At 35.5% G+C, this 18,953-nt stretch overlaps 1 protein-coding gene across 2 annotated transcripts in view; it reads left to right on the top strand.

Annotated features, from left to right (window-relative positions):
- LOC149409006 (uncharacterized) overlaps positions 1-18,652 on the top strand; it is a 51,297-nt gene extending 32,645 nt beyond the window's left edge. The window contains exons 1-9 of one of the 2 annotated variants that reach the window (XM_089650250.1): positions 1,830-2,045; positions 3,852-4,512; positions 5,483-6,217; positions 7,535-7,667; positions 8,778-8,995; positions 11,761-11,998; positions 12,458-12,609; positions 13,881-14,062; positions 14,313-18,652. In XM_089650250.1, the coding sequence (XP_089506376.1) occupies positions 2,029-2,045; positions 3,852-4,512; positions 5,483-6,217; positions 7,535-7,667; positions 8,778-8,995; positions 11,761-11,998; positions 12,458-12,609; positions 13,881-14,062; positions 14,313-14,526 (2,550 nt within the window). In that variant the 5' untranslated portion in view covers positions 1,830-2,028 and the 3' untranslated portion in view covers positions 14,527-18,652. Of the gene's footprint in view, positions 1-1,829; positions 2,046-3,851; positions 4,513-5,482; positions 6,218-7,534; positions 7,668-8,777; positions 8,996-11,760; positions 11,999-12,457; positions 12,610-13,880; positions 14,063-14,312 lie in introns of those variants that run through there. The other variant, XM_089650249.1, reaches the window with a different exon arrangement.
- Positions 18,653-18,953: the final 301 nt, after the last annotated feature.

Here is an 18,953-nt window from a genome sequence, read left to right as displayed (position 1 = left end):
AAGATGCATGCAAGAGAAAGAGAGACTACGACCAATTTTTTAGCAGCAAGAGAGTGATGACTCACCTTCTGAAATGTACGGAAAAATCAACATTTATTACTACTTACTCCATAATGATACATAATAATTAATAATAGTCTCTTGGGTTTATGATAATGAATGGTAAATACAGTAAATGAAAGTTCACTCGATGCATTATTGGTTACAAACGTAATTAGGTTTTCATTATTATGCTTGTTTCCATCTTCGTGAGTATTTTTCTAGATAAGGGAGCGATTATTATGGATCTACTTCGTAGTACTTACCTGTCTTACTGTTATATGCAGCGTTTATAGGGGCAACTACCGAGCTGAACCTCAACTTATGGCAAAGGAACGAAGCAATCGCAAATGGCGCGAAAGGCCGCTTGCAGTTGCTTTGTTCCCTTCCCGTAATTCGTGGCTCGGCTCTCTTTTCGGTTTGCAAATGACTAACTATGAGAGAAACAGAAATGCTACAATGGAGATGTCAGTAATTAAATTATGCTGCTTGTAATAATGATAATTCTTGGGTATTTTTAAAGCGCCTATTTTGATAAATATATCAACTGCGGTACCTGAAAACGCTTGTAAACATTAACAAGTGTTTTAGAATTAACTCCACTCATGTGAAAATAATTTTCCCCAAGGCCTATTTATCTTTAGGGATGCTGTGTGTAGAGTCTTTTGAGAGGAGGATTGAATGAACATGGGTCTTGAAGAGACCGAGACTGACAGAGACAGAGACCGACAAATCGTTCCGCACAGACTTTTCCCATTGCAATAAGATTTACGATGTAATTCAACTAACTACCCATAACGCAATTTTTCTGCAGGTTCTGTATATGGGATAGACTGCCACACTACTTGGTCTTGCCACACACTCCTCAACAATAATATTAATATTTGGATGGTTTGTACAGCGTCATTTTTTGTGAAAAATCACCACAAGGGCGGAAAACAATACATATTTTTATTTTTTATTATGTAATAATTAAACAGTTTACAATGTATAATAATATTTGCTGACAAAAATGATATTTAAAAATTAGTTTTCACAATTTTTTTTTGAATTTTTTGATGTTTCTCTTTTATGGAAGCAGACGCTTGTGTTTAAAAGAGATGCTGAGTATCGAGATGAACATTATTTATGTAAGTATCCTTATTAATAATTTAAGGAGTTAAGAATATTAAAAATATAAGTGTATATCAACAATGTACAACTTAACGATTTATAACGTTACATTATTTAATTGACGAATTTCGCTATTTTGATTTTTTACATTGAAATGTTCTTTGATCGCTTTGAGTAGGGTTTTGTCGTCTTCGATTTTTCTGATATTATCAGGCAGGTTATTAAAGTATTTTTTGCCTAGAAATGTGTAATGATGTTGTGCAAATGAGGTGTTACATTTTTGTATTGGAAATATATAATATAATAGATTTCTACAATAATGCATTTTATCGCTAACTAGACCTAACCAGACAAACTATTGTGGTATATTATACATTACCCAAGTATTATTCTAATGACGAAAGTCACCATACATAATTATAAAAATAGATATAATTATATAATGTCTTTGCTACATAGAAATTCCGACGAGTTACACATGCATTCAGTAAAACAGAAATTCTAGGAAAAGTATTACCGTCGGCATACCAAGAACTTTAGAAATGTACAGTTTCGGGAATAATCGAAACGTTCGGTTCGAGAGCCTCGATTATGTGCCTTACCCCCTCTCTAGTATTCTCCGGTTGGCAGCTCAGCTGTTTGCCTGATTTGGCGGAATATTTCATATTGACGATAATGGCGGTCGGCGATGCGTCGCGCTTGTTCCGCTGAAACTTTTAATTTACTTAGTATTACGTTATTTGTACACTAAAACTAAACTAAAAACAGTTCACAAGATATTTACACGTGTTTAAAAAATATCTCCGAGTGTTTTAAACATAGTTTATTAAGTTTTATAACCATTCAAAAAAAAATATACAACGCAGTTTTGTAAAGATGGCGGATCTTGAAAGGTGGGTTGTGTTTTAAATGAAGTGATTTAAACATGTTAAAATATGTTTAAATGTTACTAAATTAGTGATTTATTTAAGGTTAAACGATCGACGGTTTTTTTGTTGTATTTTTTCTGCGTTTTTCTTGTGAAATTTGGTGGCTAAACAGGTTGGGGAAACGCGGCAAAAAATGGCGGACTTTTACTCGCTATTATTTATTTTAAAGTGTATTTTCAAAACAGAAAGACGCAGAATGTATCGTTTAATGAGTGTTAAATGAACTTTAAACTGTTCAAAGTGTATTTTACAAATATTATCGGCTTATTTAAGCGTGTATTGTTCGTGATAAATCATCAAAATGTCGGCGAAATATTGACACGTCGACTACACATTTTAAAACACTGAAAACTTATTAAAATATACGTTATTTCAGGTACAGATTTAAAACAAAATGGTGCAGAATCCAATCACGAATATTTTTGCATTTATATATTTGAAACTTTTGATACATTATTTAACTGTGTATCCATTTTAAAGACGTGCTCCCAACGGTTTTTCGTGTTTTTTGCATGTTGCATTTCAAGTTCATCGCGTAGATGTGTTCCACTACTTTAAAACGAATCAATATTGAAAATGAATCAATATTGATTTATTTCATCGATATTAATAAACAATGTATCATTTTTAAAATTTAAAACAAACAAAAAACTAATTAAAATACTTGTCGCGTTGGAACTCGTGTTACAAAATTTGACACTAACCAAACGTAGATAGATTCTGTAGCTTGATAGAGTACCTGGCAAAAAATATCTGATCACTAAACATAGCTAAACACTTTTCAATTGTAAATATCGACGTAAGTTATAATCTACGTGTTCATAGACGACGTTAATTGAATTATTTTATTAACATACACTTATAGCAAGTTATGCTTTACAGTATTAAGACAAATTCATTGTTTGCGTTCGTACATACGCAATATAAATATGAATTAATAGATTTGAATTGAGTTTTTAAAGAGATAAAACTATATATTCATATTGAAAGAAGGGTAAATGCAGATAATTCCGTTAATGGAGGACTGAACGCAGTTGGCGCTAACAAAACATTGTCCAAAGAAGCGAAGTTAGCAGTCCACAACGAAGGGCTGGTACCTACCCTGATGTATGGAAGTTAGGCATGGAACTGGCAAAGAAAGGATGAAAGTAGACAGTTGAAATGAGATCCTTGAGGCGTATGTGTGGTAAAACCATGTTTGATCGATACTGTTTACGGAGCAGGGACAAGACAATATTACATTGTCTTCAAAAACCATACATAAAGGTTTTGTTGTATTGTCCTTCGACATTCAAATCGAAATACCAGTCCATCGGGGAAAGGGAACAAACCAAGTTGTGCGGAGTGGGGAGGCGGCATGATTCGTTAATAAATTAATCTGATTGTATACAGGCAACTCTCTTTGTAATACCATTGTTTAGCCCTCGAAAATAAAAAAAATAAAAAGAAAACATCTTACGAATTGCTATTCCTTTTTACAATGGTGTGCAAATTTTTGGCTGCGTAAAAGAAACTACAAATCTCAAATTGGGTAAACAAAATTTTTGGCTTGTTTCCAAAATCCAATATATTGTTACTAATATATTGTAGGCAGTTTGGTTAAAACAAACATTCAAACTTTAGGGAAAATTGCTTTGTTATTTCAATGTGTGCTCTTCGGCGGTCTACGCAAGACTGATGTTGTAGTTTATTCAAAAAATAGTTTATTCAAGTCCAGTATGTTATTGTCTTATAAACATTTAACTAATTATTTTTGTTATTTCGTTACAGGTTGATCACAGACAACTTCAACATCCATTCTGCGGGAAAAAGTCCGCAATCGAGACGCATCGAATCAGCGGCACGTTCGTTCTCATCCCGAATGAACCCGAGCATTATCTCCTTTGATCGCAAACTGCCTCTTTCTCCTGCAAATGAATGTCTACCAGACTGCAAAGCTACAATCGCAAACACCTTGCAATCAACCAGCAATAGTAGAAAATTATTCGGCTCACCTTTAAATCACTCAGAAAAAAGTGTCAAATTCAATTCCGAACCGATTCCCTGCAAAATAAGTGAGGTTAACATGAAAAAAGGACGTCTTTCGTTCAATTCACCACTAAAATCAATTGAAAACAATTTAAAAACAAGCGATTTACAAGTAAAAACTCGCCCGAATAAGTTCGCTATGATGTGCTCCTCGGCAAATTGTTTAAACTTTGATTCAATGGAAGACGACAAGGAAAATATTAGTTATAAAAACGGCATTGCAGGATCCAATGATGCTGGATCACTTTCAATGTACGCAGACTTGAAATTCGGTGGGAATATTCGTTCGCCGACGTGTTTTGCAGAGAATAACGCGCTGGACAGTCCGCTTAAACGGAAAGCTGTGTTGGGGAGAAAATATGGCGGACACATGGCGGGCGAAAATGGAAGAACACCCTCAAAGGTTTGTATTAATTAATTTAAATATTTATTTAATTGTAAGTATCTCTTGTCTTGACACAGTAACCTAACTGTTTCTGCTATCGTGGTACGAGAACACACCGTCAGATGGAATGCAGGAAAACACTTCTTCTTCTTGACATATAAATTTATTAATTCACAATACAATTGCAGAGGATCTTATTTTCCTCTGCTAAAACTTAAACTGAAAGAAATAAAGGTCTAGTTTCCTTTATTCTTCAGTTTTCCCTAGGTTTACATAAACCTAGTAATTATCTCACGACTGACTGCCTAGGTACGCATGTACCTACCAGTTATTTCAACACTCGCTCCTGCGTAGGTACGTCTGTACCTACCCGTTATAGCAACACTGCAATACTGTCCTTTTTCTGGGAGGTATCTGTATTTAAACTAAATTTTGAAGGACATTTTACCAAAATAAAGATGTTCCACCCGCTCGTTGGCAAACAACATTCTTAACATAAACTAAAATGCACTTAACTATTCTTAATGATACAGACGTGATTTAAACAATACAAATATTTTAAAGGAATTATTTTAAGGGAGATGAAACTTTATTTGGGGCTTTTATTACTATGGGACAGGGGTGGGAAAGGTATTGGAAAATATTTTTAGGCATAATGGTTTAACTAGGGTCATCATAAAATAGAGAGCGAACAGCTCTATTTGAAAGCTGCCGCTGCTTGAAGTAAAATGTCACTAATTCTTAAATCATAAATGATACACAAACAAGACAATATCTTTATAAAAATACCAGGCCAAAGAATTGTTTTATTGTAGGGTCGAATCTGCAAATGTGCTACACTAACTTTAAAAATACGAACTGTGAGAACTGGCCTGAAGGTTAAATTTTATTGAGCAATATGTAAACGTCGCATTCTCGAAGATCCACGAACATTCCCAACATACTTCGAGTATTAAATCCGGTAAATTAATTATTTTCTTATTTTCAGTTCTCCATGGTACGGAATCTGTCGTCTCCGTTCACAACTGCATCTCACACTCCCTCCAAACCTCGCGAAGACATGTCTTCGCTTGTTGACTTGACTTCCCGAGACTCCGGCTTCGAAAACAGCACCGGCTTCGACTCTGGTTCCAAAACTCACTTCGCCACGGACTTCAAATCTGCAGAAACGAAGCAAAAATCCAACGGATTCGAAACTGTCAACAAACTATCCGATTTACAATCGTTCAACTGTTTTGAAAAAGTTAAGCCTCCATCTAACGATTTTGTGGATTTTAACAGTTTTCAAGACTTAAATCAAGCTTCGCACTCGAAACAGCACGATTTCGAGTCGCTTGACGGTTTCAATTCGTTCAAATCGCAAAACGACACACTGAAATTCGACTCATTCAGTGGAGATTTAAAATCGTTGGAAGGAATCGACGAACCTTCGCAGAGATGTTCTAATTACGAGACTTTTGCCGACGATTTCGGTATAAAAAAGCAGTCGGATATGGACGATTATGAATTTGACACTCTGCACGATTTGGAAGATGAATTTGACACTGAAATCGCTTCAGAATCAGTGTCGAAGTACGAGATAATCAGCACGGATAGTCCAGACATCACCATGGCACGACCCACCGGACACGTTGGACGGATATTCGCACGGAACTTTGAGTTTGGATCTCCGATTGGCGATATGGAAACTTCGGAAAACTTTGGTGCTGTGTCGCAACCGCAGGTAATTAAATAATCATATTATTCATTATTGTTGCATCCGAAACTGCTGACGAATTACAGCTTCAGACGAACACTTACTACTGAATCCTGCGAACACAATATAGTGAGTTCCGCCGTGATACCTCGAGGTGATTATCGCCACAACAAAACTATTGAATACTTGATATTAAGCACTTCAGATAATATAGTCAACTTCCTTTTCAAAGATAATGTGCACAGCTTGCCTCCAGTAGTTCAATCGTTCTTCGTTCAATCATTGACATCTGTGGTGAGATTCAACATGAATGAAGTAATGGTGGCCTTGTATTGAGGGATTGTATATTGAGGCTGTGCCGGCCGTCACCATATTGTACTAACATCTGTGGTTGAGATTTTAAAACAATGTACATCTCGTAGTTTGATTGGATTTGCAAAAAAACAGTGTTTTCTAAATAAAGGTGCAATAATTGCTAATAGTATAGATGATCTACAGTCTCTCGTGTCTAGGATGAACGAAGTATGCATGAAGAATGAGTTAATGATGAATGAAAGTAAGTCTAAAGTAATGGTGTTTGAAAGAGAGAGTACGAAAACAGTGTGCAATATAATTGTGAATGAGGAATACTTGTCGCAGGTGGATGAGTTTGTGGATTTAGGAAGTATGTTCTAGAGAGATGGGAAGGCTGACAGAGATATTGAAAGAATAGTAAATGCAGGTAACTCCATTCATGGAGGACTGAACGCAGTTGGCGCTAACAAAAAATTGTCCAAAGAAGCGAAGTTAGCAGTCCACAATGGAGTGCTGGTACCTACCCTGATGTATGGAAGTGAGGCTTGGAACTGGCAAAGAAAGGATGAAAGTAGATTGAATGCTGTTGAAATGTGATCCCTGAGACGTATGTGTGGTAAAACCATGTTTGATCGTGTGAGGAATGTGGAGATCCGCAAAGAGTGCAAGGCTGATGTAAGCGTAATGAGTAAGATTAAGAAAGCGATGCTTAGATGGTTTGGGCATGTAGAGCGAATGAGCGAAGATAGGAGTGTAAGGAGGATATACGATGCAAATGCGAATGGTAGCAGAAGTCGGGGACGCCCGAGGAAGACATGGCACGATCAAGTACTCAATCAGATACTCGAGTCGGGCCATGTCAAGAGTCAGAATAATAGAAGAGTATGTATGAGACGATGTATGAATGTGAATGAGGCGAGGAGTGTGTGGTGTGACCGAGTTGTTTGGCGGTCCGTCCTCTCTGCCTACCCTTGCGGGGAAACGGCGTGATGGTTAGTTAGTTAGTTAATTAATTAGAAGTGTTGAATAAATTGATGTTGAACATTGCAGAAGGTCTGGCGTCGAATGCCGGCGCGCACTGAGACCACGCGCATGTTGAACTTTGACCTGTTGGACCAGTCGTCGTCCTTCTCTTTCACCACCCCCACTCCACCCACCCACAGTTCCACGAGTCACAGTAGCGGTATGTACAGCACACTATATAAATGTTTCTTTGTGCCCTGCACTGCCGTGGTAAATAAAAACACAACGTCTTCCTTGAGAGTCTCAAGGAAGACGCTGTGTTTTTAGTTACAACGGGAGTACAGGCTCCAAACCTACTGGACCAATATCACTGAAAATTTAAAAGTTTGTTCTTATTTGTGCCAGGAGGGTTTAGAAGAAGTCGGGAACGCCCGAGGAAGACTTTGGAAGGAGATATGAAGTCGATATAATGTAGTTTTTTTAACAGTAAAATGTGATTTTATGATATTACTTGAAGTAAATGCTATAAAAGTCAAATCAAATAATGATTTTGAGGACGATGTATCACTTGGAAGTGAATAGTTGAAGAAGTCGAGTACGCCCGAAGAAGACGTGGCACGACCAAGTCAAACAAAGACTGATTGTTTTAACCTCTCAGACAAAGACTTTTATTTACTATGTGTTCCTTTGAGAACTGTCAAAACGTGATAATTTTTGTGTTATTTACGAGTTTTGCTAAAAGCTTCATAACTCACGTTTTGGGAAACGTAGCCTCATTCTAAAATATTATGAAATCCACTATCGCATTGTGTTGTTATACGTAAATATTTGCGTTTCTAAATATATATTTTATGAAAACGTCAAAAATATGTAAAAATCGCTTACCATTATTTCAAAGCCGTGAAAAATGTACTTTTTTCTGAGTATCATAAAGAAATAACACTTTATATATTGAAGAAATATAATTAAAAACTATTAGTCACCTCAAAATATTAACCGTCCAAACTAAAATATTTTTAATAAATTATTTAGAAACGCAATAAATTATGAACGAACAAGATGACAGATTCAATCGGCTTAGATAATGCACCTCTACGTTCCATAGATATTCTTGAATACAGACCCGTAGCGTTATTCATTATCGATACTCTGTTTTTTAAATCATGGCAATCCGTATACTAGTGATGGAAATAAATCGATTTTTGTAAAATCTCGCGCGTTTACGTGAAAAGACGTTCTAATGTCTTGACCGCTTTTATCATATTTACGTCTTTTGACGTTCTAATGTTCTGAGTGGTTAACCTTTAGCTGATTCTGTGTCTTATTTCAGAAGCCGCATCCGACTCTCCGCTGAGCCGCAACCTCCCCGTCTCCTGCGGCGGGCTCGGCTCTCGGCGCTCTCGTCTCTTCCCGTCGCTCTCCACCTGCTCCGTGGGCTCCTCCTGCCTGTCGGAAGAGGAAGATACTCTGGAAGGAGACAGCGGGGAGCCGGGCCACTTGCCGCAGGGATTCAGTAACCTTATTCAGAGGGAGATCAAGGAAAATGATGTAAATACAAATCCATTTATTATATACAGACAGAGCTCTGAATGACATTACTAGCTACAAACATCATATTCCTTTAGAGGCTCTGCTTGGTATAACTATAAGTGACCAGCTCAGGTACGGGGGCTCCATCGAAGCCAGAGTAAAGTTGGCCTCTCAGAAGCTGGGCGTACTGTACAGGGCCCGCAGATACTTTAATAGTACACAACTGCTGACCCTGTACAAATCGCAAGTGCGCCCTACTGTCGAATTTGGCAGCCACCTCTGGTCCGGAGCCCCTAAATACCTGAAAAAACCCTAGACTCTGTGCAAAAATGGGCGGTCCGTTTGATAGATTCCCCAATCTTAACAAACGGACTGCAATCTTTAGAGCACAGGCGTCAGGTAGGTATGCTGTCCTTGTTCTATCGGTATTACAATGGAAGATGCTCTGAGGAACTAGCGTCATTGATCCCTTCGGCACCGGTGCGTAGTCGGGATACACGCCAAACGCGCGCCCAATATTTGTACACGGTTGACATTTGTCACATGAGAACGGGTCGCTTCTACGATTCGTTCTTAAGTTCAACAGCTCGGCTGTGGAACGAACTGCCGGCCTCTGTGTTTCCTCGCTCCTACAACATGGGACTCTTCAAGACCCATGTTCACTCCTTCCTCTCCACAAAAAGACCCTCCACACAGCATCCCCAAAGATGACATAGGCCCTGAGGGAAATTATTTTCTTCAGGTCCTCCTGTGTGGAGTTAATATAAAAATAAAAAAAAGGCTGATTTTATGATAAAAATCCTAAAAATTGTCAAAGTGCATGATTACAAATTGGCCGGATTTTTTCATTGACAGTTGACAAGTATAAAACATTATTTATAATTTTCATTGTATAAATGGCATAAAAAGGGAAATGTCAGTTTCTTTAATAATTTCCTACACAAAAGGAATGTGTTTTCTAAATATCGAATTCTTTAAAAATTATGGACGTTTCGAGTCAAATAATCCTAAAAAGTTTTTTTGTTAACATTTTCTGGTTTGATATTAAAAATATATTTTTTAGAAACATCAATGTTTATTTAAAATGCAAACATTAATTATTACAATTATAATTTTATCTTATTTCTAAATCTATATTTCTTTTTACGTCAACTTCATAAAAAAGAAATACGGGGTTTTCCAATAAGAGGTGTTATTTTGATATTCAATCGTAAAAGATCAATAGTTTCGTTGCTTGTGTGGCACGTAGCGCCGTCTTGTTGAAAGTAAACGTTGTCCAGATCAATACCATCCAATTCCGGCCATAAAAAATCATTAATCATCTCTCGATAGCGCAATCCATTTACCGTAACTGTTTCTCCAGCCTCATTTTCGAAAAAGTAAGATCCAATGACTCCGCCGGAACATAAACCGTACCAAACAGTCACACGTTGAGGATAGAGAGGCTTTTCAACTATAACTCTTGGGTTTTCCGAGCCCCAGATGCGACAATTTTGCTTGTTGACGAAGTCACCGAGGTGGAAATGGGCCTCATCACTCAAGATGATTTGCATTTGATTCACTCAAGTGAATTTTAATAATTTCAATGCGTTGTTGAAGCGTGTATCGTTCCATTTTTATTAATGGCGTAGTTTCTACTTGTCAAATGTAAAAAAATGATAGCTTCAAAAGTAACATCTACCGAAATAGTGGGCTATTCAAAATAACACCTCTTATTGGAAATCCTTGTATGTAGCACATTCTAGATACTTCGGGAGCATTCCAAAATTCCACGAAATTTCACTGTGTCTTCGGAACTTCTCCGTTGGGACTTACTTGTAGGTGTTTATATCAGTAGTGGAAGTTGATTCCGTGTTTCAACTATGCTTCCTAGGATTCGATGCTAACCTGGAGATATATATATATTTGCTGGATGCCAGGGCAATTATGATGTCCAGAAAAAATCAATCTCAATCAAGTCATCCCTTTTAACCACTCAGAACATTAGAACGTCAAAAGACGTAAATATGATAATAGCGGTCAAGACATTAGAACGTCTTTTCACGTAAACGCGCGAGATTTTACAAAAATCGATTTATTTCCATCACTAGTATACGGATTGCCATGATTTAAAAAACAGAGTATCGATAATGAATAACGCTACGCGTCTGTATTCAAGAATATCTATGGAACGTAGAGGTGCATTATCTAAGCCGATTGAATCTGTCATCTTGTTCGTTCATAATTTATTGCGTTTCTAAATAATTTATTAAAAATATTTTAGTTTGGATGGTTAATATTTTGAGGTGACTAATAGTTTTTAATTATATTTCTTCAATATATAAAGTGTTATTTCTTTATGATACTCAGAAAAAAGTACATTTTTCACGGCTTTGAAATAATGGTAAGCGATTCTTACATATTTTTGACGTTTTCATAAAATGTATATTTAGAAACGCATATATTTACTTATAACAACACAATGCAATAGTGGATTTCATAATCTTTACAAAACATATTTTAGAATGAGGCTACGTTTCCTAAAACGTGAGTTATGAAGCTTTTAGTAAAACTCGTAAATAACACAAAAATTATCACGTTTTGACAGTTTTAAAAGGAACACATAGTAAATAAATGTCTTTGTCTGAGAGGTTAAAGTTGATAATCTTTCGTTAAGTTCCATGGGTTTATCTCCATATATTCTGCCGGTCTTTCCAAGGTATTTCTCAAATGAGTCTCTGGAATCAAATATGGATCGCGCACATATTTTGTATAAAGTTTATAAGTCGTTGTTCTTCTTACAGAAAGAATCTCCGCGCGCGGTGCTGTCTCCTTGCGTGATTCGTCGCCCCGCCCTGCGCAAATCCATGTCACTGTCTCTGGCGGGCTGCAAGCGAGCAGGCGACACCAGCCCGCTAGCGCTGCCGGGCCAAGGGGGGCAGGCGCTGGGGGAAGGGGGGAAGCGCCGGAGGGCGGAGCGCCCAGCCTTGCACCGCGCACACTCGGAGAACGAGGCCAGCATCAAGATGGCACTGGCCAGATGTTAGTATCTGTTATCAATATTATTGACAGCCGCTTATTTGGGACAGACGCTTATTTGGGACAGACGCTTATTTGGGACAGACCCTTATTTGGGACAGACGCTTATTTGGGACAGACGCTTATTTGGGACAGACGCTTATTTGGGACAGACGCTTATTTGGGACAGACGCTTATTTGGGACAGACGCTTATTTGGGACAGACGCTTATTTGGGACAGACGCTTATTTGGGACAGACGCTTATTTGGGACAGACGCTTATTTGGGACAGACGCTTATTTGTGACAGACTCTTATTTGGGACAGACGCTTATTTGGGACAGAGCTTATTTGGGACAGACGCTTAATTAGGACAGCAGCTTAATTGGGACAAAATGTTCCTGGCTCGATGCATCCCATGCGGAATTGACTGTATATTAAAAGTGGAATTTGTGCTAATACTGACGGTTGGTTTTTCTTATAGCCTTTTCGGAGCCGGACTTGATCGGAGACTTCTCTAAGCCGTACGTCCTGCCGCTGGCGGAGAGCGAGCACGAGGATCTCAAGTCCATCAGCGGCGACACCCTCGCCACTCTCATCGCTGGGGGTTTCCGCCACCAGGTGGCCAGCTATAAGGTACACCCCTCTATACGCATATTAATGGGTAAATTAATTATCTGGGACTTATATTCCTCTAACTCAGAGGTTCCCAAAGTGGTCTATATGGCCCCAGGGGTCGATATCGGCTTGCTGGGGGTTTATCTCAGCGAGAAAAACATTTGGGGGTCCACGAGATTCTAATGGGGGTACATACGAACGGACCTCCATTTACCTCAAGTCAACATTTAGGAGTTCCGTAAATGACACAATACACCTAACACAAATATAATAGACTGAGAAATTACTTATTTGTTATTTGTATTTTTATATTTCGTAAAGTTGTTAATTGAGGTATATAAATAGAGTCTACGTTCCTTTTCTCTTTAGAATTAATATATTCAAGCAAAACATTGCACATTGGAAGCCGCGAATTTTCATAGTTCCTTTTCAAATGTGAAATTTTCATTTTTGGAGATGTGAGAATATTCTTCTTTCAAATGTGAAATTGTCATTTTTGGAGATGTGAGAATATTCTTTTTTCAAATGTGAAATTGTCATTTTTGGACATGTGAGAATATTCTTTTTTCAAATGTGAAATTGTCATTTTTGGAGATGTGAGAATATTCTTTTTTCAAATGTGAAATTGTCATTTTTGGAGATGTGAGAATATTCTTTTTTCAAATGTGAAATTGTCATTTTTGGAGATGTGAGAATATTCTTTTTTCAAATGTGAAATTGTCATTTTTGGAGATGTGAGAATATTCTTTTTTCAAATGTGGAATTGTCATTTTTGGAGATGTGAGAATATTCTTTTTTTAAATGTGGAATTGTCATTTTTGGAGATGTGAGAATATTCTTTTTTTAAATGTGGAATTGTCATTTTTGGAGATGTGAGAATATTCTTTTTTCAAATGTGAAATTGTCATTTTTGGAGACGTGAGAATATTCTTTTTTCAAATGTGAAATTGTCATTTTTGGAGATGTGAGAATATTCTTTTTTCAAATGTGAAATCGTCAACGTCTGCCAATCACGTTTATTAATAACTAGCTCAGTCTGTCTGTTTGCAGTTTGATAAACAATAATGCGTGTTGGTTTTACGTCCAAAAGATGGCGCTATTTAAAAAAAAGGATGTTTTTACCTGTCGCAAGTGACATCTATACAATATAGGTATATAAAAACACACGCGTATTTGAATGCAACGTTGTGTCAAAATTTCAAAGCAACCGATGAAGAACTTTCAGAGATTTATGATTTTGAACAAACGAACATTAACATTTTTATTTATATAGATTATATTTTTGTTAGATAATCGACTGTCGCTACCCGTATGAGTTTGAAGGCGGTCACATCCCCGGTGCGCTGAATCTGTACACAGAGGAGATGGTGCGTCAGAGGCTGGTGCCGTCCGCACCCGCGATGGATGTCCCGCCCCACCGAGAGGTGCTCGTCTTCCACTGCGAGTTCAGCACGCAGCGGGGGCCCAACTTGTGAGTACACAACACAATCTGTAAATGCGTTGTAGTTTGGTGGCCTCTAGTCTAACCTAAACGACACCAATCCAGTACAGCCTAACCTAACCTAAGATGATCTGTCCTAGGCTAATCTAACCGTTATCGTGGGATTATGTGATACAAGCTAATGATTTTTGGAATATTAAGGCTTCTTTAATGTTCTGTTTTGTCATATGCCGTTAACAAAATAGACTATGACTAATAGTAAAATTATTAAAATTTCCAGATGCCGTTACCTCCGTCAGCTGGACAGGGCTCTGCACGCCAGCGAGTACCCCCGCCTGCGCCATCCCGAGCTGTACCTGCTGCGCGGGGGCTACTGCCGTCTGCACAGGAGGCACCCCGCCATCTGCGGCGGGTACACTGCCATGCTGGACCCACAGCACCTGCCCGCCATGCGTCTGCACCGGGCCAACGCTCAGCGCAGACACAACCACTAGTACAGCCGCCTGCGCCAGACATCCCTTCCAGACCTAACCATTAGGCCGTGCAGACGATGGCATCAGCGATCATAACCACTAGTTCCATAAACGGTACACTTCAAACACAAACACCCGCCATTGAAGGGTGACCAGCCATCAAGAAATAATCACTATATCAGGGTTTCACTGTAAACATGTTGTAGAAAAACCAATTTAAGTCACAGGTCACATTAGGATTTTACGCTTAAAACTTACACCCGACGTTGGAGGTATCTGGAAATGACCAGCCAATAAGAAATAATCACTATTTCAAGGTTTCACTGTAAATATCTCGTAGAAAAATCGCTATAGGATATAATAATAGGGTTTCACTGTGAGTATTGAAGAAAAAAAATGGTTTCACTGAGCCAATTGAATAACAACCCTCTAGATCAAATGCAGAAGTATTGTTTCACTGTAAATATATTGTAGAACAAACATTTTAAATCAAAATAATGAGTTTCACTGTGAATATATCGAAAAACAACCCATATAGATTTAATCTAGGGTTTTACAATGAATATGGAAAAACAACTAAATATTAGTGAACGTCCATAATTTTTACTGAAAGATTTTGAAGAACATATTGATATAATAAGTTTCGCTGTGATTTTTGATGAACAACGAGGGTTTCACTGAGAAAATTGAAGAAAAACGAGAAATATATTTTATAAAAACGACTTTAAATCAAAATTATAAGCGTAGTGTTGTAAATAATTTATAAACAAACCCCGACAGATCGAAATAATAAGGGTTACAGTATAAATATTAATGACCAATACAAGTATCATTGTAAATATATTGTAGAACAACCACATTAAATCGAAAGAAAAAGGTTTCATTGTGAATATTGGAGAATAAGCAAGAGTTTCACTGTAAATATATTATAAAACAATGACTTTAAATCGATATTTTAAGGGCTTCACTGTGAATATATTGTAAAACAATCACTTAAAATCAAAAGGAAACGATTTAACCGTGAATATCGGAGAATAAATAAAGGTTTCACTGTAAATATATTGTAAAACAACCTGTTTAAATCAATATAAAACTGTTCCACTGTGAATAAATAGTAAAATAATCACTTTAAATAAAAGAAAAAGTTTTAACTGTGAATATCGGAGAATAAATAAAGGTTTCGCTGTAAACATATTGAAAAACAACCACTTTAAATCAAAAGAAAACGTTTTAACTGTGAATATTGGAGAATAAATAAAGGTTTCACTGTAAATATATTGTAAAACAACCACTTTAAATCAAAATAAAACTGTTCCACTGTGAATATATTGTAAAATAATCACTTAAAATCAAAAGGAAATGATTCAACTGTGAATATCGGAGAATAAATAAAGGTTTTGCTGTAAACATATTGTAAAACAACCACTATAAATCAACAGGAAACGATTTAACCGTGAATATCTGAGAATAAATAAAGGTTTTGCTGTAAACATATTGTAAAACAACCACTATAAATCAACAGGAAACGATTTAACCGTGAATATCTGAGAATAAATAAAGGTTTCACTGTAAATATATTGTAAAACAACCACTTTATATCAAAATAAAACTTCCACTGTGAATACATTGTAAAATAACCACTTTAAATAAAAAAAAAACGATTCAACTGTAAATATCTGAGAATAAATAAAGGTTTCGCTGTAAATATATTGTAAAACAACCACTTTAAATCAAAAGAAAACGGTTTCACTGTGAATATTTGAGAATAAACAAGAGTTGCACTGTAAATATATTGTAAAACAAGCACTTTAAATCAAGATTATAAGGGTTTCACTGTGAATATTGAACAACTAGTGATTTACTGTAAATACATTATAGAATAATAAATCAAAATAACAATGAAACCTTATAAGGTTCATGTTTCCATTCTTAGGAAGTTACATTTTTTCGATCCCTAGGAAAGTGTTATAAGAAAGTTTTGCTGTAAATATTATCAACAATAGAAAACATTATTACTGGTTGGCTTAACTTACGTTGGAAACAGCCGAGTTGTGCGCTTAGGCCAAATTACGGCTTATCTCAGTTTTAATACTGGAATATGTTTAGTTTTATTTGAGATCTGAAATGAAAAGTTCAAATTGTATGATTGCCATATTGTAGAATTATAATGTATAGGATTAAGAGAATTGTATAATAATCAAGTATATTCTTGACAACAGGTAAAATTCGCATTAGCAGTATAAGTTCAAAATGGTGGAATTTCTAAAATATATATGTTTACAAATTAGGTCTAGTGAGGTAGCGTCGTTTACGTTAGTCATTCTGTATCATCGCTTAGGTAGTTTGGCGTCAAATACAAAATTAAGTTTTATTTGAAAAATGTCACCCAGCCATTTCGCTTAATCACTTGAGTTACACTGTATAAAATTTTTGAATGTTTGCATGTATATATCGATTTTTAATTATTTGTTCAAAATTTTTATTTGTAAATAAAAAATTACCCATTATTAATTTCGATTCTTTTCACATATTTCAAAATAATTATTACTTTAACGTTAGAGAGATGTTTTTTATATATATTTTTTTTTTATGAAATTTTCAGTAATTTTATTTTAAAATCATTTTTGATTTTTTGTGGTCAAATTTATTGGGGTTTTTGTAATGACATTATAAAACATAGACAAATTATAGAGATTAACATAGATAATGTTGTCATCCTGACGCAATGCTTCACCGTGTGCGAATCTTTAACCAAATTGCGTAAATGAGTGCCTAAACGTCCGCGTCGTATGGGCCGTATGCAACTTTTTTCGCAGCAAGTTATTAGCGCACCATTGTAAAAAGAACTTGTAATTCCTTCTTATTCTTAGTCTCATACAGCGTTCCGTATTCATCAGTAAATGTAGTATTTGCCGCAACTTTTAAGTACATAAACGCTACATCTATTTCATTCGTACACACATATTCATTGAATGTCTATCTTTGTCATGCGTGAATGAACGTTTGAATGAATTTAAGAAGTCTAAATTATGTTTGTTATGTCATCGGGATTTTTTTTCTTTAATATAGTTTTAAACTTAATTAAAATGTTTTATTCTGAAATGGTAAGGCTAAAAAAAAAATTGTTTCGTACAAAGGTATATACTTTTTTTGCACAAAATATTTTTCGATCATTTCTATAATATAATGTGATTTGAAGCAATGTTATGGTTAGTTTTTTTTCTTCTAAAAAATATTCATTTTAATCTACCTGTTTAGGGCCTAGGAGGCGAAAATTTCTTCAAGTATAATAGATCACAATTACATGGATTTATTCAGTAAAATTTATTTGAAATATTGTTGAATTTTTCATTTATGAAACCAATCTTTAACTGCTATGAATATTCTTGTCTTAAAATATAAATTCCCCTCAGGATTCTGGCATGTTTATCATCATTATATTTCTTAAAAATGCTGTCAGAAAGTCAGACAATTTGTGTATATTTTATTGGAATATTTTGAAATGTATCCAAAAATTAAAAATTGTTTTTGAAATGCTTTCAAATTTAATTATTAGAAATAAACATATTAAAATTTTGAAATCAAACACACTACACATTGAACTAAAATGATTGATGATGAAAAAAAACGCATTTCATTAGACAAATGTTTTATAAAAATTGCTGTCAACTCAATTTTTTATTGTTTCATATGAAAATAACTCGTAAAAAAATGGCAAAATTATATAAAAAAAAATTCAAATTGCGCTCGGAGACTTTGGTATAAAAGAAGTGTACATTTTTATTATTTTGTGGTTAACTTCTATATTTGCGTATAAAGCTTGGTGTTTTCTCTTTCTCACACCCGTTATTTCATATTTCTAACTATGTTGAAAAAAAAAAGTGGTTGAAAAATATTTTTATTTACATCTGAGAAAATTTTCTGACATCAAAAAAATAATACATTTATATTCTGTAAATTTAAAAATATTTTTATTAAAATGATCTACATTTTTTATTTTGTAAATAATTTATAATGATGTCATTTTGTTCCCTCAGGAAATAGTCTGTCGGGAGTTTTAAATTAAAATTACTACTGCCATAATTAATAATGTTAAAATAAGATATTTTTGTAAATATAAATTGGTTTTAGGTTATTTTTGTTAAAATATAAAAAAAACACGCTTATAGAAATAGTTAAACATATTATTTTTATTTTATAAAATGAGAGAAATTGATTAATTTTTAATGATTCTAATAAATTGAATTTTATCTAAATTATTGAGTTTTTTTTTTACATTACACATCCTATAGAAAGAATATTGTACTTAGCAAATAATTGGCCCTGAAGAAAATAATTTCCCTCAGGGCCTATGTTATCTTTGGGGATGCTGTGTGGAGGGTCTTTTTGTGGAGAGGAAGGAGTGAACATGGGTCTTGAAGAGTCCCATGTTGTAGGAGGGAGGAAAC

This window comes from Hesperophylax consimilis, unplaced genomic scaffold, assembly GCF_061612785.1.
Source record: "Hesperophylax consimilis isolate HC1 unplaced genomic scaffold, BYU_Hcon_1.0 scaffold_39, whole genome shotgun sequence".
Taxonomy (NCBI): Eukaryota; Metazoa; Arthropoda; class Insecta; order Trichoptera; family Limnephilidae; genus Hesperophylax; species Hesperophylax consimilis.
This window is presented reverse-complemented; position numbering and strand designations above follow the sequence as displayed.